The following is a 27,277-nucleotide window of genomic DNA, read 5'->3' on the forward strand; positions in this document are numbered from 1 at the left end:
AGGTAAACAATAAAATATTTATTCTATAGCTTTCTTACAAAATAAATTTCATTAAATATCTGTTGATGACAAAGGAAAAAACTGTGCTTCATCAAGTTAATAATTCCTCAACGTGTTATCCATTGCCATCATGCGGTAGCCATCTTGTGAAGTAAGGAAGTCGCTACCATTTACTAAAAGTAAAACCGCAACCGTATCAAAATTTAAAATACGGAAAATTTTTCAAGATCACAAGTGTAGTGTTTTACCATTAATTAGTAGATTGATAAATTGAAATAGTATTAATTTTTTTATTGTGACAGTCTTATATTTATTTTAATGTAAAATGAGTGAAATAAATTTTTGCCAGTCAATTCCTAACTTTAATTACCAAATAAACCGATAGTCATTACTATATATATTTTTTATTTTATTTAATTATAATACCGGTCAAATGAACTTATTTTTAATATACCGGTACTATCATACGTATTCGGAAGTTATTAATTCATTTCTTATAAACTCTAAAGTATCGGTAAATTCACGATGCGTTCGTACACAAGAAGTACACTGAATTACCGCTATACAAAGATTGGCTTCTAACGAATTTTAATTGTCTGACAGGTAAAAGGATTTACACTGTGTACACGCAAAGGTTTTAACACCTGTGTTACTGTTGGTTAATACCTGCAGGGCATGATAAGCAAATCCACGTGCCGTTATAGGGTATTAGTGTTACACATCATTGAACAAACAAAGCCATGAAATTCATAATGACTGTCAAATTTTGGATGTACCGGTATTCTCAATTTAATTTGTAAATTAAACTTACAGCGTGTTAATATTATTTCAATTCTTTACTGTTGCTTTATATATACATTCAATGGTCGTTTGCGGGTTTTAGCAAATCCCTGAAGAACAAAAATGAAAATGGCGGACATCGAAGCAATTGTCGTCCACCAGTAAATAACTAACTGAATAAACTATATTAGGAATGTGTCCAAGTTGTTCTGAAATCAGAATTATTAATTCTTTGATCTCGGGTATTTCCCGAATTATAGCTTAAAATAAGAAACGTATTTACGTGTTATTTTTGCCTCTGGTTTAACAACAGTATGAAACTACGGAGGCATTGAACAGGCAAGTTGGAGAAAAATAAGTAGTAACACAATTCGAAGAAGTTTTAACTACGTTTTTTTAAAAAAAACTTTATTTAAATGCTGTACTCATTAAAATACCTGTTTGTTTTCATGATACGTCCATGTCACGGAATTGCCCCGGTAATTTTAGAGGTTTACTTGTTCTGATACGTTGTATCTGTGTAAGAATCTTTAGAAAACGGGAAACAAAGCCTCGTCCTATATAGTAAGTTCGTCCTATCTTAGGATTTTTCAAAAATTAAGGCTGAAAATGAGCCTTTCGACCTATATACACCATCAACCTATAACCCGAAAATTACGGTAGTTTTCTAGTTATGAGCCAAACAAAACCACAAAATAAAGAAGAAAACATCTGTAAAATACATAAAAATCATCCAATTGCGCTGAAAATATCAGATTCACACCTTTATATGGTAAATAATAAGTGTACAAATTTTCAGACAAATCCATCCAATAATTTCTGAGAAACGGTCCAGACAAAGTCTTGTCTACAGATGGATAGACAGATGGACAGACAGACAGCCAAGCTGATTCCAATATACCCCCCTGAACTTCCTTTGTGGGGGTATTTTTAAAAGGGCAGGGGGACTCAATATTTTATGGCCATAATATTTTGAACCCCCCTCCTTCTAAAACTAAAAGGGCAGGGGGAATCAATATTTTATGGCCATAATATTTTAATAATAATATAAAAAAATGGCATTAATATATTCAAAATAAAAAAAACAACAAATATAATTTAAAATATTTATTTCATTTACCATTCATTGCATTATCAGCATTTAATAAGTAAATTTTAACCTATTTTATGTGGTGAATCTTAAACAGGCTATAGGTCACCTGTAATTAATTTCTTTTGTTCTCTCCCTCCCCTTACCTGTACACCATTCCCACATAGCCAAAACCAGTCACCTGTAACATTTTCAGAATTTTGGCTAAGTGGGAAGACACCTATTTTGAACCCCCCTCCCTCTTAAATAAATAGGGAAGGGGGACTCGATATTTTATGGCCATAATATTTTGACCCCTCCCCTCCTCTTAAATAAGAAGAGCAGGGTGACACCTATTCTACCCTATAATCATAATACCCTATAATAATCACAATAACAATAGAAGGGGTGTTTTAATGGAACATGCTTTTTCTTAGGCCCTATGAAACCTGAATCATTTAATTCCCTGTCATATTTTATTCTTAAAATGTTTCAATATAATATATATACAACAAGATTATAATACAATCAGCACTGGTCAGTATCTGGGTTTGTTCATTGTAGCCTAGCTAAGTCTTGGCATGATAATAAATCAAAGGCCTGAAAGGCCTGCGAGTTGACTCGCTCGAGTCAATTGAGCTTTTTCATACATCTGGGCACCATACCTTAATATATTCAGTTTATTTTGCATCTTAAGAGATTGAATAATATATGTCTGATCCATGTTCGGTTCATAAATAAAGTGTATATTGCTTTTCATTTATATATACAGGTTGGTACTAATGGGCTTCCGTATTATTTTGACTGGATTCTATAATGAATTTCAGCACATTAGCTGAAGTGGTCAGTGTTATGGAATAATTAGGTTAAAGATTCCCACAGCAAATCTGGATTCTAAAAATAGATTTTCAACAACAACTAGCTGCAGCTAATGAGAGCAGCAGGTGTTTGTGTTAGGGGGTATTCTAGGTCAATTATAAATAAACTTCAGATGGGAAGATTAGATCCGCCTAACATGCTTGAACATATATTCATACGCAGTAATTGTAAATCGTACAGGCATTTAATCAAATATTTCTTTAAAAGCATGAAGGCATAAATAATGTTATATGAAATTTTATACAGTTTTTACCTCTTAAGTTTATTCAATCACTCAAACCAAAGCATTTTTTGCTAGAACTATTATATTTGGCGTATGGATCACCTTGATGAATGCGTGAAAAAATTTACAGCTCTGAAACAGCTATGTCGACAGGGAGTAGCTCGCTACGCGAGCCAACTCAAAAAAACACATCAAGTTTTGAACCCTGTACTACTCGGAATCAATTTCAACTGCCATTTATAGTTACAGTCAAACTTGTCATAGCGGTCACCTCTATCCAGTGGTCACTTGTCCTATGCGGTCATTTTATTTCCTCCCAATGAAATTTCCTATATAAAGTAACTCTATTTAGCGGTCACCTGCGTAACGTGGTCAGCAGTCACCTAATTTCAAAAGAAATCGCCACTTTTCTGTCTTTAGTGGCCATTTTGTCCAATCACTTGACCTGATCTGGAGTCAGCTGATACCCAATTTTTGTTACTATGTAAATAATCAGTCAAGTGTTGCAGGATCGTGAATAAAAATTAATAAATGGAGCAATTATCTTACTGGATAAGCATATTCAAGAATCATTTTACAAACTAACTGCTTCTATATTTTACCAAACTTGAACAACTATACTTATGACGAAAAAAGTTAACAGGAAAAAAATGAATACTAGTCATGCTAGTATTATTATCGATAACAGATTATCAGGGTCTTATAACTTCTGGAATTTCGATTAAGTTTTAAAAAAGAACAACATATGAACTAAATTAATCTATTAATGACTATGATATTTTTTGTTTACTATTTACAGTGTCGATATCGCGCCCAACTCTGCATGATCTGAAAGTTGTAAATGTATTACGCTTGATAAGCATTTTAATTTTCACACCTAGGAAATTTGCATCATTTGTTGAAGCCATAATTACAGTTTATATACACATTGTGGCTTGGGTATGTTGTGAATTTCACAAAGGAAACGACTGTCAGGGATTAGTAACGCTTCATTGCTCAGGACACCTGTGCACCTGTTGATCAACTGAGAGTACGTCTGAGAGTTTATTATACAACAAATCATGTACAGTTGTGTACATGTATTTAAAAAAATACAAGTATACACAGGTTAATTTTATGAATCAAGTTTAGATAAAATAATTTTTAACTGATTTTATTCATTCCATACACAAAGAAAAATATTGTTTTGATGGGGGATAATGCAACACCCTGTAAGAGTAAGATTCAGTACACAGGTATTTTATTAATTTTTTGGATTCATTAAATTTAGTTTGAATTCATCCATAAAAGTACTGTATAGGGGATTAATTTCACGGGTTGTAATTTTCACGTTTTTCTCTTATCTGACACGATCGCGGTTTCTTGAATTCGCAGAATTGGTATATAATAAAAGTTACCTCCTTTGTCTATATTTGTTTTATTCATACCATAGCTACATGTAAATGACATTCTTCAGCGTTGTTTTTATTTCACGAACAACAGGGTAGGTGTATATAAAATTGATAGATTTAATTAATTATTAATCAAAACAAGTGCAGTTATCAAAAGTCATACACTCTAAACGTCAAAGACTTTCCTATATGCTATTACCATGAGTGCATGTGCACCCAAGATCTTCAATACAACACGGCCAAAAACCACTGGACGGAAGTAAATCTGTTTATGTAGTTCGCCGAAATAATATCTTCCACATCTTCTGTAAGTTCGATATTTATTTGAATGATTTTTTAAAACCAAAATGTTGATAAAAACGGACATGCATGATAATGCAGGTAACAAATACACGTGGTAAAATTAGTTACGCACGGGTCATCAAAACCCATGGCCCACGTGTTTTGATTGATGAAACATGTAGCGCTAGCGTTGGCTATCAAAACAGCTTTTGAACAATCATGAGTTATTATCTGCCGATTTGAATTAAAGTAAAGCGTGATAATTAGAATAATTGAATGACAAGTACTACTCGTAATTACTGAAACGACCATGTACTGCATGTTTCATGTAAATCAACCTGTCGTAGTCAACCTGTCATAGTCAACCTATCGTAGTCTATTATCAAATTTCCAAATAAAACATGGAGATTATTGAAAATTTATTCACTGTTTCTTGAATTCACGGATTTATTAACACCGTGAATATAGCGAATATCAACACAGCGAGTTATTTTCCCCCTATACAGTAATGCATCTCCTAAATAAAAAAATAATAATAATTTAAGTGAGATCACTAATGTCCAATACCTAACTTTCTTGTATATTTTGTGGTGAAAAACATAATATAAACACAAAACTGACACATTAAATTTGTAAATAAATTCTTTAAAAAAAAAAAAAAAAACTCTTTTCATCTCTCTATAAAGGTCACTTTTGAAGGATCCCGTAGGTGACTGCTTAATACAAGTTTCACTGTACATTGTTTATTGGCAATCTTATTTCTTGATAACCTCTGCCAACTAAATTAATAAACCCCACCCACTGGGACTGTTTTCTGGGACCCCTGGGAATGCTATGGGACCACTGTGGGACTGTTTTAGCAGTCCAAGAAAGCAGTCCCCAGGACTGCTCTGGGACTGCTTTGTGTCAGGCTGTGCCTGCCTTGAAAATGTGGGTTAGAATACAGTGTACATCAAAGAAATATATTTTTCATGATGGCCTAAGGTCAGTTAGATTAAAACTGCTCACCTTTTGTTGATTTTAAGAATTTAATTTCATCTCAAAAGCAAAAAAATTATATGTGGAAGATACCTGTCTAGAGGATTATAAGCTCCTGTTGCTGATCCAGGATTGATGTAAAATTTGTTTTCATGCTCAAAAGCTTCAAATTTATGTGTGTGTCCTGATATAAGGATATCTACATCCAACTGTCGCTGAACCAATGCCAGGCTCTCTGTATCACCCCAAGGGACCATCTGATGTCCATGACACAGTCCTATCCTAAACTGTCCTACTGTAACAACTTTCTGTTCAGGGTAGTTCAGATTCTATAAGAGATAATTGTGAAATTATGTTTGTATAATGGATAAAGCCTTTAAGTAATTTTTCTTGATTTCTTGGGGTTTTTTTTATATCAAGCGCAGTGAGCGGCACAAAGTGCAACTTGTACTGTGAGCTTTAACATGAATGCCAAGACAAAGACATCTTCACTAGCCAAGGGTTTCTGATACCCTATTCTCCTTATAAACCCTAATTGGCCTATAGTGTTGTCAAAAGAAGAGATAGTTTTAATTTGTCAAATCTAACACACAATGTACACATATATTGTGTAATTGACAGAAACAATGAAAGAAAAAGTGAGCTAGCTCACATACCCCACGCTTCCCGAAAACTTCATGGTGAAACACATAATGAAAGGCACAGCTAGTGCACTTTAAATACATAGTATAGATCAAAAAGGGCAATAATTACAAAAAAATCTTCACATCAAAATGTCTTGCATATGAGGACATTTATGAAGTTTCTAGATAAATAATGGAATCAAAATTTCTTGGCATTATACAAATCCAAACATTAATTTGAAGTGGAGGGGGGGGGGGGGGGGGGGAGAAATTTTCTTGAATAATAGGCAAAACTCTTTGGGATAAAATAATGGAATATGTCCTAAATACATGTATCTGCATAGGTTGACGAAACTATGTACAACAGTTTAAGAGGAGTGGTGCTGACAAACTGTTCATATGTATATTCAAAATATGGCCAAAAAGTCTAAGTTGGAAAGTGTGGAAATTCCCGGAAAAATAAAGGAATCGGAATTTCCTGGTAATATGCACATCTACATATTGTGTCCAAAATATCTGCAAAGTTTAACGAAATTCTGTGCAGCGGTTTATGAAGAGTTGTGCTGACAAACTGTTCATCTCTATATAAAAGGTATGGCCAAAAACCTAAGTTTTTAGTGCGGAAAGTCCCGGAAAAAATGAAGGAATCGGAATTTCTTGGTAATATGCACATCTACATATTGTGTCCTAAATATCTGCAAAGTTTAACGAAATTCTGTGCAACAGTTTATGAGGAGTTATGCTGACAAACTGTTCATCTCTATATAAAAGGTATGGCCAAAAACATTAGTACCTCCTGCAACTAGTTGCGTGGGGAAAAATAAAGGACAACAGAATTTCCTGTAATATGCACATGTATTGTTCAATAATCATAAATTGGCAAAGTTTAAGAAATTCTGTGCAGCGGTTTATGAAGGGTTGACACAGACAAATCTAATTTCCATTTCTATATAAATGTTTATTGTACAAAATCCTAAGAGACTTACAGTGTAGGGATTAAATATAACAAATAATACATCATATAATTCTAAACTGCACATCTACATATTGTGTAACAAATATCCATCTGCAGCTTTAAATTGTTTATTGCATATTTTGCGAAATAATGGAAATGCTACAGTCTACATGGTCTAATAAAAAAAATCAAAAATGAATTTGTTCTTTAGACTATAAAATTCTAAGTTAGACATGACTGCAATTTGTTGCAAATATATAAAAATTGAAATGTTTTTTTTTTTCAATAAACACATGTATAATTAGTATACGTGCTGCGCCTCGGAAAATAGTCGGTCTTGGGAAACAGAATCTTGACACAGATTTCAATGATATATATAACTGTTTTATTATATGATACAAATTTAAATTGTAAAGATCAACTTTTAAAAACAAATATTCATTAACAGATAACAAATTATACATCAATACATGTACCAGTTATTCTCTAAGCTTAACAAATATGCATTGTGTTTGTTGTTTATTTATTTTTTGCGTTTTGTTATATGAAATACGTCACCAAGCACTGCGTACATGGTCTCTCTAATGACGTCACAAAAAAGCTAAAAATGCATTTGTTCTTTAGACTATAAAATTCTAAAAAACTAACGCACGGCAATTTGATTCACAGCGATATATAAAAATTGAAATGATCTAATCACTTATTTTTATATAGGGAAAAATCAGTAGAGGTATAATAATTTTAATTATATTATACAATACTAATTTAGTTTTGGTCATACACTAAAACATCAATTTGTTTTAATTAGGCCACATAAAATTAATCTTTAGATTCTCATCCTAATTTGCTAAAAAATCGGGGCGGGTGGGCGGGTTTTATTTTTTATAATTGTTAAATTGTATAAGTATCAACAAAACATAGACTCTTCGTACACATTTTTTTTTCATTATGTTAATGCAAATATGAATAGATTTTCTTTTCATATTCTTTTAAATATTTAAAAAAAAATGCTTGCTTTTTAAAAAAATAAAAATTCATAGTTAATTAACAAATTATCAAGTACACATAATACGGCACACCCAGTGGGGATACCAATAAATTGTGTATCCATGACTTCTCATTGGCCTTTCCCCAAATACCTTTTACCCGGTAGTTTTACCAACAAATCCCTCTGTTTTGTGTAAAATATTATAGATTTCGACCTTGCTAAAAAATTTGATTGTTCTTGAAACTTGACATATTCGACATTAAAATAGATCATATTTGCAAAATCCAATGAAATATTCTAATGAAAAACCTAGGTCTGAACAGTTTTAAGATTTAACATTTCCTTAGCACTTAACATTCTCAAAAGTTTGCCAACGATGTTTTTTTTTTCTTCAAAGTAAAATCACACACAGCTGGAGATCGTTAAAACTTGACCAGGTGTCATTTTCCTTGTGTATATTTTAGTTAGTTAAAATCTCATTCAAAAATTGCTCATGCCAGTGGTGGCTACGGTATCTAGACGTGTTTATGCTATTTATTCTTCTCTGTCTTCTCTACACTGACAAATTATCTCTTCCTTCAATATTTAAACTGATTTTATTGCCGATTTTTCTCCATTCTTCACATGGCTCTTTTGCTATAAATAGCAACAAGCGACTTTTAATACAGACGGGAGATAACTCTTAAACTTTGATCTAAATTCTTGCTGAATAAAAATACATGAAAATTCTTTAATTAACACCCAAAAATTAAAATAAAAAACACCGGGGCGGGACATTTTGAGAGGGGCGGGCGGGGATGAGAATCTAAAGATTAATTTTATCTGGCCTTACATTACACCAATTGAAAGATCTTTATCTAGACTATAGCCATCAAGAACTCTTAATTAACACCAGCAACTATGAGGCCATTTCTTTTTGCCCAACTCCCAAGAGATAAATTAAGATAACAGCTCCATGATCAGATCTAGAGATGCTCTTGCCAGTTAGCTCCCAACAATAAACTCATTAATTTCTCTCTCATTTGACATGCACATTTCTGCTATCAAAATTTTCCTTGACCAGTGCTTGATAATTATGCTCATGGGACAAACTGAATTCCTCTCAAAACATTAACATTTGTTACAGATATCTATAAAGTATACGATGAAAAAATAAGTTTTTACTTACTTTAACATTTTTTAATAAGGATACAACTATATTTATACATTTTTTAGGATTATGAAATTTAAAATTTAAAAGACTTAGTTTTTTAAAAAAAAATCACTTATATTAAAGGTCAGAGTGACCTTGAAATAGGCCGCGACACACCTTCTGGTGTCATAACAGTATTACACTTTGGTTCACGTCAAATCATGGCTGACACAAAATAATCCCGGAATCTTCCCTTCCGATTCGGGCATTTTGATACAAAATGAGCTGAATTTTTTTTATGAGATGAAAAACAACATGTAAACTTCCTGTATTGACCAGATTTATTAAAATTTAGGGCGTGCTGATTTTTCTGTATACTGTCAAGAGTGGGGAGTGATTAGGCCCTAGACTAGATTTTCAAGCACCTGCTCGACTTCGACCGAAACAAACTTGCGTGCCTTGCTGGATGGCTATGTATATTTTGGTACTAAAATCTTTATAAAGAATGGTTTTACAAGATCTGAAAAGGAACCTTCTCAGAAGTTTGTTTTGAATTAGTTACATCTACTCAAACTTGCGCTTTTTTGGTAAGAATATATAGCAGAAATTAATACTGTTGTGACACCTGCAACCTTAGAGGTATACTTTTGCCAATTTTGAAAGCTCTAGGTCTAACAGTTTTCTAATTATGAGCCGGACAGGATTTTTCCATATTTGGCTATAGCATCTTTATTAAAGGTCAGAGCGACCTACTTTTTGCGCGCGACACACCGTCTACCCAAGAAGTATCAGTTGACAAAGTTTGATAATCCTAGGCCTAATAGTATTCAAGTTATGAGCCGGACAGGAATGGACAGATGGACAAGAAGCCTATAACATAATACGTCCCGTCTGAAGACGGGCGTTTAAAATGCATAACTAAAAAATTTCAGTTTTTAAAGAATAATTATTAAGTAGTATGTATTTATTTACATTTATCTATTGAATTCAGGGTTGGCCAGGAAATACAAGTGGTGGGAATTACCAGTGGAAAATACTGGTATTTCCTGTCCTAGTCAATACTACAAATTTTCTCTACACTGGGAAATATAAAATTATTTTGATGTTTATTTATTGAAACCATGTTTTCATATACAAAATTCAACAAGAGGCCCAGGGGCCATATCGCTCACATGAGTACTGTGGCTAAGAAAAAAGCAAAAATCAGTTTAGAATTAACAAGAGATGTTTGTAAAACACTTATGCCCCCCTCCCCCCAAAATGGGAATTTTTTTGTAAGTCCAAGGGGCATAACTCTGTCAAAAATGGTGCGATCATACTTAAAACAGAATTTGACCTAGATATTCATGTGATATATCTGTATACCAAATTTGATTTCAGTATGTGCAACGGTTATGAAGAAAATGGACGGAAACTAAATGGACCAACAGACCGACCGACAGACCGACCGACCGACAGACAGCAGCAAAGCAATATGCCCTCCCTTCTTTGAAGGGGGGCATAAAAACTTAAATGCATGAGTGGTCCCTTTGATCCCCCATCATGACCCCATCCTACACCCGGGGTCATGATTTGAACAAACTTGAATCTACACTACCTGAGGATGCTTCCACATGAGTTTCATCTTTCCTGGCCCATTGGTTCTTGAGAAGGAGATTTTTAAAGATTTTTCGTATATACTCCTATGTAAAACTTTGATCGGCCATTGTGGCCCCATCCTACCCCCGGGGGTCATGATTTGAACAAATTTGAATCTACACTACCAGAGGATGCTTCCACATGAGTTTCATTTTCAATGGCCCAGTGGTTCTTGAGAAGAAGATTTTTAAAGATTTTCCCTATATATTCCTATGTTAAACTTCCACTTCCCATCATGGCTTACCCAATCACTGGGGGTCACGATTGAAACAAACTTGAATTTACACTACCAGAGGATGCTTCCACATGAGTTTCATCTTTCCTGGCCCAGTGGTTCTTGAGAGGAAGAATTTTAAGGATTTTCTCTATGTATTCCTATGTTAAAATTTGACCCACTATAATGGCCCTACCCTACCCCTGGGGGTCATGATTTGAACAAACTTGAATCTACACTATCCCCTTCACCCAAGGATACTTTGTGGCAAATTTGGTTGAAATTGGCCCAGTGGTTCTTGAGAAGAAGATGAAAATGTAAAAAGTTTACGACGCCAATAACAACAACAACTCCAACGACAACGATGACAGACAACGGACAAATTTTGATCAGAAAAGTTCACTTCAGCCTTGGACTCAGGTGAGCTAAAAATGAAATGAACAAAAACTGTAAAACAACTGATAAAACATGTGAAACAGAAGGTGAATAAAACTGTATATATCTCAAACTGCAATTTAACATTCTTAGTGTTGTATATACTTGCCTATAAGTTCAGTTTCTTGGGAGTTAAATTTTAGTCCAAAAGTCTATGTTTGACTTGTAGGTGATTCATAAAAAAACTGGACAGGTATTTTTCTGCATGGTAAAATGAAGAAAGCTGACAAATCAAATTCTTACAAAAAAGAGATGTTTTTTCCTTGATTTTTGGATAATGGACATATAAATTTTATATACTAAAAATTCAAAAGGAGCACCAGCCCTGGATCCGCCTTTGTTTCCTGTTCATTTCACATGCGAAAACATCTCCTGCTGACGTGATGTGACATTAAAATGACGCAGCGATGCTGCTCCAGGTCGCCAGACATATGTTTGCTTATTATTTCACTGGAACTTATCTAATTATCCTATAAATTGGAAATTCATTTTTTCGTTCTTTAAAAACTGTTGACGAATTTTCCTGAATTTATCGCAGTCCTTTATGGAGTAAAAGTAAATGACTCAATAATTTCCGAATAGCTCTGGATTTGAAAAAAAGTCTCTTATAGCTCTACTGGTTTGTACTTATCAAAAAACCATTGCACTATTTTATGTATCTTTGTGTATACTTGTGTGCCAACTTATTTTGAAATCAAACTAAAACTGTAGAAGAAGTAGCGTTTTAAAGGAATTTCACAGAAAATTCTATTTTTAGTAACCATGGCAACACCGTTCATCGAAATCAAAAACCGATGCACTATTCTATGTATCTAAGTGTAGTCTACTTGTGTGCCAAGTTATATTGAAATCAGACCAAAACTGTAGAAGGAGTAGCGTTTTAAAGGAATTTCACAGAAAATTCTATTTTTAGTAACCATGGCAACACCGTTCATTGAAATCAAAAACCGATGCACTATTCTATGTATCTTAGTGTAGTCTACTTGTGTGCCAAGTTATATTGAAATCAGACCAAAACTGTAGAAGGAGTAGCGTTTTAAAGGAATTTCACAGAAAATTCTATTTTTAGTAACCACGGCAACACCGTTCACCGAAATCAAAAACCGATGCATTATTCTATCTATATTAGTGTAGTCTACTTGTGTGCCAAGTTATATTGAAATCAGACCAAAACTGTAGAAGGAGTAGCGTTTTAAAGGAATTTCACAGAAAATTCTGTTTTTAGTAACCATGGCAACACCGTTCATCGAAATCAAAAACCGATGCACTATTCTATGTATCTTAGTGTAGTCTACTTGTGTGCCAAGTTATATTGAAATCAGACCAAAACTGTAGAAGGAGTAGCGTTTTTAAGAAATTTCACAGAAAATTCTGTTTTTAGTAACCATGGCAACACCGTTCATCGAAATCAAAATTGCAAAGATTATTATCTTAGTGTAGTCTACTTGTGTGCCATGTTATATTGAAATCAGACCAAAACTGTAGAAGGAGTAGCGTTTTTAAGAAATTTCACAGAAAATTCTATTTTTAGTAACCATGGCAACACTGTTCATCGAAATTAAAAACCGATGCACTATTCTATGTATCTTAGTGTAGTCTACTTGTTTGCCAAGTTATATTGAAATCAGACTAAAATTGTAGGAGGAGTAGCGTTTTGAAAAATTGTTTACAGACCATTAATTTATCAGACCTGAACGGACGCCGGACGCATTACTATCGCATAAGCTCTTCTGGTCTCTGACCAGTAGAGCTAAAAATTATATCAACATCAGTCATTACCTTCTTTGATGCTTTTAAATTGAAGATCAATCATGGCTTTGTGAAGATTTTTAATTTTTCCCATGTAATCCTATGTAAAACCTTGATCACCCATTGTGGCCCCACTCTACCCCATGATTTGAACAAACTTGAATCTACACAACATGAAGATGCTTCCATATAACTATAACCAATCACAGCTTTGCTGTTCTCAAGAAAAAGAATTTTAAAGATTTTTTTCTATATAATACTATTTTGATCACCCATAATATATTGACCCCACCCTTGCAGGGGTCATGATTTGAACAAACTTCAATCTACACTACCAGAGGTGTTTCCATATTACTATGACCAATCATGGTTTTGTTGTTCTTGAGAAAAAGATTTTTAAAGATTTTTCCTATGTATTCCTACGTTAAACTGTGATCCCCCACTGCCCCCCCCCCCCCTTACCCTCAAGGGTCATGATTTGAACAAATTTGAATCTTCACTACCACAGAATGCTTTTGCATGAGTTTCATCTTTCCTGGCCAACTGGTTCTTGAGAAGAAGATTTTGAAAGATTTTTCCTATGTATTCCTAGGTTAAAACTTTAATACCCCATTGCAGCCCCACGTTAATTACCCCGAGGGAATCATGATTTGAACAAACTTGAATCTACACTACATAAGGATGTTTCTACATCTTGCCGGGCCCACTAGTTCTTGAGAAGAAGATTTTTAAAAGATACCATTAATTTATCACCTGAAGATGTTACCAACCATGGCTTTGTTGTTACTTAGAAGAGGATTTTTAATGATTTTCCCTTCATATTACGTTACATTTATACATAACTACTCAACAATTACTAAACCATGAATTCAAATCCCAATGAACCAAGAGTTTTTACTCAAACCATGAAAATTTGACCCCACGAAAATATGCGATTTTACAGTATTCCTTTGTAAAACTTTGATGGTCCATTGTGCAATTAATACGGCCATGCCCTACTCCTAGGGGTCATCATTTGAACAAACTTAAATCTACAATACATGGGGATGTTTCCACACAAGTTTCATCTTTCCTGGCCCTTTGGTTCTTGAGAAGAATTGACAAAATTTGTGGGTCTCGGACGATCAGGTGCAAGGCTATGTCAAACACTAAACCTAAGTTCAAAATCCATCCAAGCTGAATCTCCAAGATTTTAGTACTTGTACAGGGTTCGACATTCACGCTCATCACCTTGTCATTTCCATCCCATGATGATCTTGGATGACCTGATTTTCAGTATGACTTGCCTAAATGACGACCTGGGACGAGTTGGGAATATTCAATAGCCTAATGATGTTTAATATTTTAATATAAACTTGACAAGGCATTGAAAACATTGTTTCCTGTAACCCGACCGACCCATACAAATTGCAGCCGAGTGGATTTTTCTTTTGGCTAAATCTGTGTTTGATCAATCAGCCGATTCAATTTTTACCAATTAAGAGAGTTAAATTGAGTTTTATTTGAGATATGAAATATGTCAACTTAGTCAACAATCACCTTATTAATAAATATAAAGAGAAATAATCATTATTGTAACATCTAGCAATATGTTCCCAGTGATTGGGAAGGGCTTGCGCCACGCGCCATAGTCACATTGAAGTGAAAAATGGCGCATTAAATCAATCAATCATGGCGCCAAGGTGCGCATTCAATTTTTAGCGATGTTCTTTGGAAATATTTTGTGTACAACTTTCTTTCTTGTTTTACTTTCATTTTAAATGCAGTCAATTTAAAACAACAAATCTCACTGGTTGAAACCTGTCAAAAAGTACTTCCGGTTAAACGAAGCACTTACATGAAGTACAATACATGTACTTCATTTATTTGTATGGTAGGGCTGTTCCCTTTCCAAAACTGTCGTAATTTTAACACAACAGTTATATTCTAACAAAGTTCCGGTTACTGCATTTCATGCGTTAAAAATCGGATTCTGTTAATTAAAAAAGTGTTTTCTCTCGTATTTCATATTTGTTTGTCAATTTGTTATCTCTAAAAATGGCCCTTCAGATTATATTGATGGCCCATTCATTTTCGAAATGGCCCATCAAAAATGTTGACAGTTGTGCCATAGTCCCATTGACCATTTTGGCCTTCCCAATCACTGTGTTCCCCCACAACTTTCTGGAATGAGAGCACCAAATCCCCGGATGAACACATGGCTTTGTTTGTGATGGAATTTTAAGCAGAATACTAAATGGGTACAGTCTCGTGTCAAAAGTATTTGTAAAAACATGGCGTCACGGAGATTGAAATTCGGACACGCGTTTGTTTTAGACATCGTTTTTAGAAACGAAAGTAGAGTTATCTCTCTTACTCTTTATCAAACTTCACTGAGACATACATTTATCACGTGATTGGTTGATGACGTATTTTTTCGTCTGCATTAGTTACTTTCGGTCTGTAAACAAACATGGGTAGGAAGGGGAAAGAATTATGTTTAGAAGAGAAACATTCTATTTTATCATTGAGACAAGCAAGTTTGACACAAAAAGAAATATCGGACATTATCGGAAGGCCATTATCAACAGTGCATACGTTTTTGAAGCGTCAGAAAACAACTGAAAATGTTGAAAACAAACCAAGAAGTGGCCGACCCAAAAAGTGCAGTGCGCAGGATGAGCGACAAATTTTTCGAATGGTGAAAATAAATCGCAGGCAAAGTTTAACGGAATTAACGAATGTTAGGAATGAAACTGGTCCTGGAACTGTCTCAGAAAGCACTGTGAAAAGAATTTTAAATAGAGATGGATACAGAAGAAGACCGGTAAAGAAAAAAATGCATGTGCGAGAACTGAACAAAACAAAGCCTGTGAAATGGTGCAAAGAAGCAAAGAAGAGAACTGTGGATGACTATTGGAAAAAGGTAATTTTTGCAGATGAATGTAAGGTTATGATCGATGGCGAACGACGTGTATATGTATGGAGAAAAGCCTGAGAGGAATGGGACCAACCTTGTATTGCACCACCCGCCGGGCGACGTTTGGATTTAATGATCTGGGGATGCATTACTTATAATGGAGTCGGCACACTCTGTGTTGTAGATGGGAACATAAATGCTCAGAAATATATAGAGATAATTGACAATCATCTTTGGCCCGTCGTTGCTGCACATTTTCCATCAAATGAATACCTTTTTCAAGACGATAATGCCCCCGTTCATAGGGCCAGGTCTGTGAAGGAATTTATGGTGCAAGAGAATATTCCAACAATGGAATGGCCTGCTCAAAGCCCTGACCTGAATATAATTGAAAACTGTTGGCGAAAACTTAAACAGGAACTGTGTAAAAGGGTACAGAATTTGAGAACCGCAAATGATCTGGAAACGGCCATTCCACAGGTATGGGAAAATATCCATCCTAACTTCATCCAGGACCTTTACAGGAGTATTCCACGCAGAATCCAAGCGGTAATAAAGGCAAAGGGGTGTCAAACAAAATATTGAGGTAAGATTAAACTTATAAAATGATGTAGACTGAAGAAAAACATCGATGACCTAATTTTGTTTACATCGCCGCCATTTTGTTTTTACGAATACTTTTGACACGAGACTGTAGGTGTTGTGCCATTGACTGAAATCAGGTATTTATTTGTTTTCATTTTAAAGTAAATACAATGGCATTTGAAATAAATGATGGGATGAGGGAATATTAAAGAAACTACCGTAAATCTGGAAATTTTTACTGTAGATAAATTTTTAGCAAATTTGCGCGTGCAATGCATTCGCAAAAATATTTTTCTTAAAAATAAATCAACATGTATTTTTTTTCCAGAAAGTTGGTATCTATTTTTAACTCAGTGAATACGCGTGGGTATGCACTGGTCATTTTTAAAAAGAAACCTGTTTATACTACTGTAACTACAAGCTAAGTACCCGTGCGTGTAAATTGCCCTCATTATATGCAATATCGTCCAATGGTTTGACAAGCACTGAGACGGTGTGTTCCTTTTTAATTATTTTGCCAAGAATGAGAGACCAGTTATTTTATCCAGCCATGTATCAACATGGGCGATAACTCGAGCTCAGTGCTTTTACTTGAGAGTTCCAAATGTGAACACGGTGTGTAAATTTTAGGTGAGAAAAAAAACAAACTTTGAGAAACTTTGAGAAAATTGATTATATTTTTTTTTATCTGGATTATATTTTAGGTTAAAAGGCATACACAACCTCTAAAAGGTTTGTTATAATCAATTTAGAAGTTATTTTCAGTGCAAATCCTTTTGTATTTTTATCTTCAAAATTCTTTCGGAGCGATTCTGCAATTTCTTGCCGCATTGCAAGTATATTGGTGGTATTCTAACTGTGCATACTAAACTGAAACATAAACTAATATGAAAATCTTAAGTGATTTTTAATTTAGCGCCAGTGATAATTCGTAAAATTTTGAAGCATAAAAATTAATCAATAGCTTTTTGACCCAAATTCACAAAAATAAATCGACGTAAAAATTTCCAGATTTACAGTATAGAATTACCGGGGAAGATTTTAGGAGTGGAGGTTGATTTTTCCTGCAGCGTTTATTTACTGCTGATTGCTATAAGTTGAAAATAACTGCAATTTTGACCTAAAAATGCCATGGGACCATATATTTTTTTCAGTATTTTTTGTTAGGGCTTATAACGAAGTTTTAAATGAAGCTAAGGATTTTTCTAAAATTGTCATAGTAAAGTACTGAGAGGACCTAAGGTTTGTATAGAGTTCTATGGGAAAATAATTAGTAGTCTTTTCCCTATAGAGACCCCAATTTTTACACTGTAAAGTGAACTGACAGTCATGACAGTGTTTTCAATAAGAGCCGGCAACCGGCAAAATTAACCGCCTGTACGAGTAATTTTGCCAGCTATGAATTTTCCGTCATTAGGATTTTGCCGGTGCTGATACGCGAAATCCATAGATTTTATCGCAACTATTTCCATGATCTAGAGTAGCTTCCCTTGAGTGCGCTCTTTTTTCAAGGAAGTTTGATTAGATCGATAGTGTCAGGTAATGGCGTCGCGGACAACGGATATTTGAGCGAAGTCGTGGAGAAATGTGCTGCTGCTTTAACACATGCGTTTGAGATCACATACATTAAGAGGCATAAAGAATGGTCCCTTCCGAAAAGATTTGTTTGTGTTTTATAATTTTCGATTGAAAATTGATCATGTATTCATTCTAATTCTTACAGAATTTCCACAAGCTAAAAATCTCAAATGTTAAGCTAACATAATAATTACGAATAAAAGTCTTAATATTTTAATTGTGACTCAGACATAGAAATTCTTACAGCATTTCCTCGAACTGAAAATGAAAAAAAATATTCTATTTTATCCGTCTAAGATCTCTTGAAATACAGGAACAGTACCGGTATCATTTTCACATTTGGGAAGGTTTTAATGTACTGATATTTTGTATCAAATTCCATTTTCTTAATTATTTTGTTCTGACTATCTGCACAAAATGTCAAAAAGGTAAATCAATTTAAAGATTAATTTATGAAAAGTCGAAGATTGCAGAATATTTCAATTTTTTGGGGGTACTGTACATGACCAAGTGTTTAAAAAATCTAAAATTTTCAACCAAATAATTTTTCAAGTTTTGAATAAAAGTTCTGACCAATTTATGTGAAAAGGACTAAATATGTAGAATTTTAGATATAATATTCTACCACAGACAATTGTCTGTACTAGAATTTCATACTTAAGTTGTCTATATGTTTTTATAGACACTTATTTTTCGGAAGAAAAAACCCAGTCTGTCAAAAATTTTGTCAAACAAATCTGTAAAAAGGTAAAAAAAAAATTCTAATTGGCTTTTTTGGGTAAAAGTTGATAATTGATAGTGACAAGAATGTGAAAAAAAACTAGTGCTAATTGTAACGGGGACCGTTACAGATGTTCCCCAAACGCTCCCCAACTCTATTTTGGTGCCATATTCCCTGTAAGCTTCATTAAATAAGACAAACTCTATGCATTTGAGACTTTAACAACGTTTACCCAGAAGTGTATCAAGTTCATTCAAATTTTAGCATTGCACGCGTGCGCATGTGAATGCATGTGCGTAATGACCATATCATCTTGTCTACACAATCTATATATATTTTGATATACTAAATATTAAAGTATTTAATCCAGATGTATTTAAAAAAATACGCTCATTCAAGTGTATTTCTGATTTTGCTTATTTCACGTGCATTCATGTGCATACATGAGCATGGTGACCATACTTAGTTGTAGATGTCCATTACATCTATCTATGTTCTAAATCCCACCTTGTTTGGTTGAAAACCAAGGGAGTTATAGCTGTTTAAAGTTTCAGCCAATCAGATTGCAGCGCACGTACACGCACGTGTATGCATGTGCATGGTGACAATACCTTCTTGTAGTAGTCCATTATATCTATCTATGTTCCGATTCCCATCTTGTTTGGTTGATAACCAAGGGAATTATAGCTATTTAAAGTTTAAGCCAATCAAATTGCAGCGCATGTGCATGCACGTGTTTTCATGATAATTGGTATATATCATGTTGTAGGATATCCTAATGCATGGCTATGTTCAAAATTTCGAAGGATTTCGTAAAAAAATAAGAAAGATATTGAGACTTTAGTTTCAGCCAATCAGAGCGAAGCGCACGTGCATGCGCGTGAGATCTCGCTATTTTGACCATGTCACCATGTCTGTACTACTAATATATCCTCACATTATCAGTTTCAAAGCATTTCATAAAAAAAGTAGAAAAATTACGGCTATATCTATCATATTGGTCATTTCACGTGTTGCACGTGAGCGCTCTTGCAAGCACGTGCGCGCAAAATGACCTTGACTAGGCAATTCTACATAACATGTCTACTTACCCTAAAAAGGTTTTACCTACATCGGATGAACAGTTTACAAGATCATTCCCGGACAAAAAAGTACCCAGGAAGAAGAAGAAGAAAAATAACTAGAAAGTCTGCTATTGCAAGCAATAGCATATGTCGCCCCGTATTAGACAAGACTTTCATTTTTATCATCACTTAAACAAAAGTCCATAAGCTAAGTTTGAACAACCATTGAGTTATATCAGTCCTTTCCATTGGAAACGGAAGACCTTAATTCGGTACATCCCACTCATTATTTTTAGAATCGGTAGGAGAAGAAAGTAGTGCAGGAAAATAACAAGTTCCTCAATAAAAGAAATCTGGCAGATGTACTGAACTGAGCCTCATACTTGTTAATTGGCAGTATCTTTCCTATCATAAAAGCTTGGGAAATGTAATTTATGAAGAAGATCAGCCGAATTATTTTGTGTATTGTAACGCCAGTGAGAACTCTGAAATTTCCCTCTTTCACTTTCATTTTAGAGGTTCTACCGAAAAACGAATCTGACATGCCAACATCAATTCGAGCATTTCTGCATTGCAGAGAGCTGATGTGTGTTCTGAGATGATAAATCATGTGTGAACTTTCTCAGTTTAGTGGAATCATGAACATTTTCGGCGAGATGAATGTTTTGTATACAGTGGTGATCAAGGCTTTGCGAACCATCAGGAGCGGATCAAAGAATTTATGAATGAATAAAAACTATGGAAATGACGTACCAATTTTTTAATTTATACTTGCACTATCTAATGAAATGAATAATATACAAGTGATAGATATACAAGAAAACGCGAAATGATAATAAATGCAGCTGACAATCGTATTTTTTTAATATAGATAAAATAAAATATTTATAAATTCAAGAGACAAAACAGAAGGAGAATGAATGATGGAAAAATATCACATGACGGGAACTGAATTTTATGAATGAAGATTTTAAAAAGTTACTTGTAAGTTGTATATGTTATATCTGTGTATTCTACTTGGCTGTGTGCTTAAAAAAAAGGGGGGGGGTCGTCTTGAACATAGTAAATAGCCATAACGTTTAAACGGTAAGTACTAGGGCTTTCGTATTTCAAATATGTAATCCTTGTGAAAAGAACTTTTATTGGATACGACGAACTTTGACCCTTTGACCTAGACCTTGGAGAACACATGTGTACATCTGAATCTTTTTTTCTGTTTCGTTTCTATGGCAAAGGTGAGCGACTCATTACAATTATTTTGAAAGTAGAAATCACTTTGACACATTGCAAGGAATAAACATTGAAAGTTTCAAAACGATTGCCTGAGAAGTTATTGAGAAAATCGAAATTAAAGAATTTGAACTTTCACCTGGTTTCCATGGCAATAATCGATTATATGAAAATTTTAAATACGAGTTGCAGAACTACAGATACTAATCATTAAAATAAGAAAGGTTTCATGACGAACGTTTAAGGGACCAGAGAGAACACTCTCGGACAAAATTTGTCGCTTTTTACAGGTTTCCACGGCAACGGTAGACATATTGGAACTGAACGACCTCACTGCACAACTACAACCAGTGATCGTCCTTTGAGGAAAATTTCAGGAAGATTGTCCCAGTCATCTCCGAGAAACAGCCTGGATAAAAAAAACATGCGTACAATATCAATATGTCGTCCCCGACTTCGCTCGGGGCGACATAATAACTCCTGAATTTTTCTCATCAATAACTCCTGAATGTTCCCCTTCAATTCGAGCATTTCTGCATTGCAGAGAGCTGATGTGTGTTCTGAGATGATAAATCATGTGTGAACTTTCTCAGTTTAGTGGAATCATGAACATTTTCGGCGAGATGAATGTTTTGTATACAGTGGTGATCAAGGCTTTGCGAACCATCAGGAGCGGATCAAAGAATTTATGAATGAATAAAAACTATGGAAATGACGTACCAATTTTTTAATTTATACTTGCACTATCTAATGAAATGAATAATATACAAGTGATAGATATACAAGAAAACGCGAAATGATAATAAATGCAGCTGACAATCGTATTTTTTTAATATAGATAAAATAAAATATTTATAAATTCAAGAGACAAAACAGAAGGAGAATGAATGATGGAAAAATATCACATGACGGGAACTGAATTTTATGAATGAAGATTTTAAAAAGTTACTTGTAAGTTGTATATGTTATATCTGTGTATTCTACTTGGCTGTGTGCTTAAAAAAAAGGGGGGGGGGTCGTCTTGAACATAGTAAATAGCCATAACGTTTAAACGGTAAGTACTAGGGCTTTCGTATTTCAAATATGTAATCCTTGTGAAAAGAACTTTTATTGGATACGACGAACTTTGACCCTTTGACCTAGACCTTGGAGAACACATGTGTACATCTGAATCTTTTTTTCTGTTTCGTTTCTATGGCAAAGGTGAGCGACTCATTACAATTATTTTGAAAGTAGAAATCACTTTGACACATTGCAAGGAATAAACATTGAAAGTTTCAAAACGATTGCCTGAGAAGTTATTGAGAAAATCGAAATTAAAGAATTTGAACTTTCACCTGGTTTCCATGGCAATAATCGATTATATGAAAATTTTAAATACGAGTTGCAGAACTACAGATACTAATCATTAAAATAAGAAAGGTTTCATGACGAACGTTTAAGGGACCAGAGAGAACACTCTCGGACAAAATTTGTCGCTTTTTACAGGTTTCCACGGCAACGGTAGACATATTGGAACTGAACGACCTCACTGCACAACTACAACCAGTGATCGTCCTTTGAGGAAAATTTCAGGAAGATTGTCCCAGTCATCTCCGAGAAACAGCCTGGATAAAAAAAACATGCGTACAATATCAATATGTCGTCCCCGACTTCGTTCGGGGCGACATAATAACTCCTGAATTTTTCTCATCAATAACTCCTGAATTTTCCCCTTCAATTCGAGCATTTCTGCATTGCAGAGAGCTGATGTGTGTTCTGAGATGATAAATCATGTGTGAACTTTCTCAGTTTAGTGGAATCATGAACATTTTCGGCGAGATGAATGTTTTGTATACAGTGGTGATCAAGGCTTTGCGAACCATCAGGAGCGGATCAAAGAATTTATGAATGAATAAAAACTATGGAAATGACGTACCAATTTTTTAATTTATACTTGCACTATCTAATGAAATGAATAATATACAAGTGATAGATATACAAGAAAACGCGAAATGATAATAAATGCAGCTGACAATCGTATTTTTTTAATATAGATAAAATAAAATATTTATAAATTCAAGAGACAAAACAGAAGGAGAATGAATGATGGAAAAATATCACATGACGGGAACTGAATTTTATGAATGAAGATTTTAAAAAGTTACTTGTAAGTTGTATATGTTATATCTGTGTATTCTACTTGGCTGTGTGCTTAAAAAAAAGGGGGGGGGTCGTCTTGAACATAGTAAATAGCCATAACGTTTAAACGGTAAGTACTAGGGCTTTCGTATTTCAAATATGTAATCCTTGTGAAAAGAACTTTTATTGGATACGACGAACTTTGACCCTTTGACCTAGACCTTGGAGAACACATGTGTACATCTGAATCTTTTTTTCTGTTTCGTTTCTATGGCAAAGGTGAGCGACTCATTACAATTATTTTGAAAGTAGAAATCACTTTGACACATTGCAAGTAATAAACATTGAAAGTTTCAAAACGATTGCCTGAGAAGTTATTGAGAAAATCGAAATTAAAGAATTTGAACTTTCACCTGGTTTCCATGGCAATAATCGATTATATGAAAATTTTAAATACGAGTTGCAGAACTACAGATACTAATCATTAAAATAAGAAAGGTTTCATGACGAAACGTTTACAGGGACCAGAGAGAACACTTCTCGAGACAAAATTTGTCGCTTTTTACGAGAGGTTTCCACGGCAACGGTAGACTTGCATATAATGGAATAATAACTGAACGACCTGACACTGCACAACTACAACCATATATGATCGTCCTGTTGAGGAAAATTTCATAACGTTTAAACGGAAGTACTAGGGCTTTCGTATTTCAAATTGTCCCAGATCATCTCCTTGGAGAACACAAACAGCCTGGATGATAAAAAAAACATGCGTACAATATCAATATGTCGTCCCCGACTTCGTTCGGGGCGACATAATAACTCCAGAATTTTTCTCATCAATAACTCCTGAATTTTCCCCTTCAATTCGAGCATTTCTGCATTGCAGAGAGCTGATGTGTGTTCTGAGATGATAAATCATGTGTGAACTTTCTCAGTTTAGTGGAATCATGAACATTTTCGGCGAGATGAATGTTTTGTATACAGTGGTGATCAAGGCTTTGCGAACCATCAGGAGCGGATCAAAGAATTTATGAATGAATAAAAACTATGGAAATGACGTACCAATTTTTTAATTTATACTTGCACTATCTAATGAAATGAATAATATACAAGTGATAGATATACAAGAAAACGCGAAATGATAATAAATGCAGCTGACAATCGTATTTTTTTAATATAGATAAAATAAAATATTTATAAATTCAAGAGACAAAACAGAAGGAGAATGAATGATGGAAAAATATCACATGACGGGAACTGAATTTTATGAATGAAGATTTTAAAAAGTTACTTGTAAGTTGTATATGTTATATCTGTGTATTCTACTTGGCTGTGTGCTTAAAAAAAAAGGGGGGGGGGGGTCGGGGGGGGGGGTCGTCAAATTTAACATAGTAAATAGCCATAACGTTTAAACGGTAAGTACTAGGGCTTTCGTATTGCCTGAGAAGTTATTGAGAAAATGAAAAAAAAATATTTCACCTGGTTTCAGAGAGCTAATATGTAATCCTTGTGAAAAGAACTTTTATTGGATACGACGAACTTTGACCCGTTGACCTAGACCTTGGAGAACACATGTGTACATCTGAATCTTTTTTTCTGTTTCGTTTCTATGGCAAAGGTGAGCGACTCATTACAATTATTTTGAAAGTAGAAATCACTTTGACACATTGCAAGGAATAAACATTGAAAGTTTCAAAACGATTGCCTGAGAAGTTATTGAGAAAATCGAAATTAAAGAATTTGAACTTTCACCTGGTTTCCATGGCAATAATCGATTATATGAAAATTTTAAATACGAGTTGCAGAACTACAGATACTAATCATTAAAATAAGAAAGGTTTCATGACGAACGTTTAAGGGACCAGAGAGAACACTCTCGGACAAAATTTGTCGCTTTTTACAGGTTTCCACGGCAACGGTAGACATATTGGAACTGAACGACCTCACTGCACAACTACAACCAGTGATCGTCCTTTGAGGAAAATTTCAGGAAGATTGTCCCAGTCATCTCCGAGAAACAGCCTGGATAAAAAAAACATGCGTACAATATCAATATGTCGTCCCCGACTTCGTTCGGGGCGACATAATAATAATAAGAAACAGAGTGACAAAGAATTTATATGTTCCCCAACTTCGAATAATATACAAGTTGGGGAAAAAAAAATTACTTTTTTAATGGCCTGAGAGGTCAGAAAAGTGAATCAAAAATGCTGATTTTCGTTTTCGGCCCCCAGACCCCTCGCCGAGACTGGTTTCCTGCTATTCCATCTATTTTCCTTCTATTGAAAATCTTATTGAAAACACTGCATGAAAAGGTTTTTTTTAGCTATTTATTTGAATATTGAAGACATTTCCAGAGAAAAATTAGCAAAAATATGAATTAATTTTCTGTGGTAATGGGGTCAGTGGTGATTTGGGTCCATTATTGAATTGAAGACATTTCCAGAGAAAAATTAGCAAAAATATGGGGGGGGTGATTTGGGTCCATTATTGAAGGGGGGGGGGGTAAAAGAGGATAGAAATTGGTAAAGCCCTGTACAGTAGACATGGCCAAAGGAGGAAGGTAAGTTAAGAAAATGTATCAGGTTGCTCTTAAGATGAATGATTGTATATGTATACATAGATTTATGTACGTATTTTGCATGTACATGTGACTGTGTATTTATATGTTTTGCTTTATCTATGTACATTATGGAAGTGTAGGACAGTAACCTGGTGTTCATTTTTATTTAGTTTCTAAGACTTTTGCACTTTTGGTATCTTTTCGAATAATTTAGGTGGCACTTGAAAGGAATTTTGGTGATGGTCAAGTGATAGGAGGACATTTTCTGTCTTGACATCTCATGTTTGGTAGTGTATCTGATCCTCAGGATTGCCCCCCCCCTTTTTCCTTGGCTGCAGGGTGATCAATTTGTACCTTTGTTGTTAGATAGGACTCATGGCAAGTGATATTCCCCATTTCAAATAGGTGAGTTATTTCCCCTGAAGGGAACTCTTTTACTGTGTTTAATATGCATGCACTTCCGCGGACATTCTTGACATTTACAATCAAACAAAAAACGCAGTTTCTGGATATCGGTCGCAGAAGTACTGCTACATATGCAGCAATTTCAGAGATAAAACTGTAGGAGGACATGTCATCAATCTCCACAGATTTCCTATTCAAATATCAGCATTCTATCTTTCTTGCAAAGTGTGTAAAAAAAAAAAATAACAGAGAGAGAGAGAGAGACTCATACAACCTGGTGTAACATACATGTACATCTGTGGAAAAAAAGTACATATACCCATAATTATATTGAAATCTTAGTTTTATTTTCATAAAGCCACAATCAATAATTCTAATGATATTTATTTTCCACAACTTTGGTTTAATATTCAGCCCATTTACACATTGTTCTTTGTATGCCTACATGCTGAACGCACGAAACCCTCGTGCATCACCTGTCAATCAAATTCGCATGATGCTATAGGTGGCCCTGAATGTCTGTTTATGCAGAAAGAATTTCCAAGTGTGATTTGAAACATTCTGTTTAAACATAGGTAATCAGAGATTACAGAGCTCACCTCAACGAATGTTGTCTATAAGTAAGGCAAATTAAGTCACACAATTAACCAACAAAAAGTGTACATCCAAAAATGCAAAATTTATGCAATTTTGATACTTTGGAATAGACCTATATAAAAACTTAAAATTAGTTCTTCATCATGAAAATGTAATCAAAATCCAGCATCTGAAG

The 27,277-nt window shown here is 34.4% G+C and overlaps 1 protein-coding gene across 1 annotated transcript in view; it reads right to left on the bottom strand.

Moving 5' to 3' along the window:
- LOC134249393 (vacuolar protein sorting-associated protein 29) overlaps positions 1-27,277 on the bottom strand; it is a 52,254-nt gene that overhangs the window by 13,037 nt on the left and 11,940 nt on the right. Inside the window, exon 3 of the mRNA XM_062731758.1 lies at positions 5,696-5,931. Coding sequence (XP_062587742.1) covers positions 5,696-5,931 — 236 coding nt within the window. The remainder of the gene's footprint in view (positions 1-5,695; positions 5,932-27,277) is intronic.

The sequence above is a fragment of the Saccostrea cucullata genome, unplaced genomic scaffold (genome assembly GCF_032062105.1).
Source record: "Saccostrea cucullata isolate Sc308-1 unplaced genomic scaffold, CSIRO_AGI_Scuc_v1 ctg1138, whole genome shotgun sequence".
Classification (NCBI taxonomy): domain Eukaryota; kingdom Metazoa; phylum Mollusca; class Bivalvia; order Ostreida; family Ostreidae; genus Saccostrea; species Saccostrea cuccullata.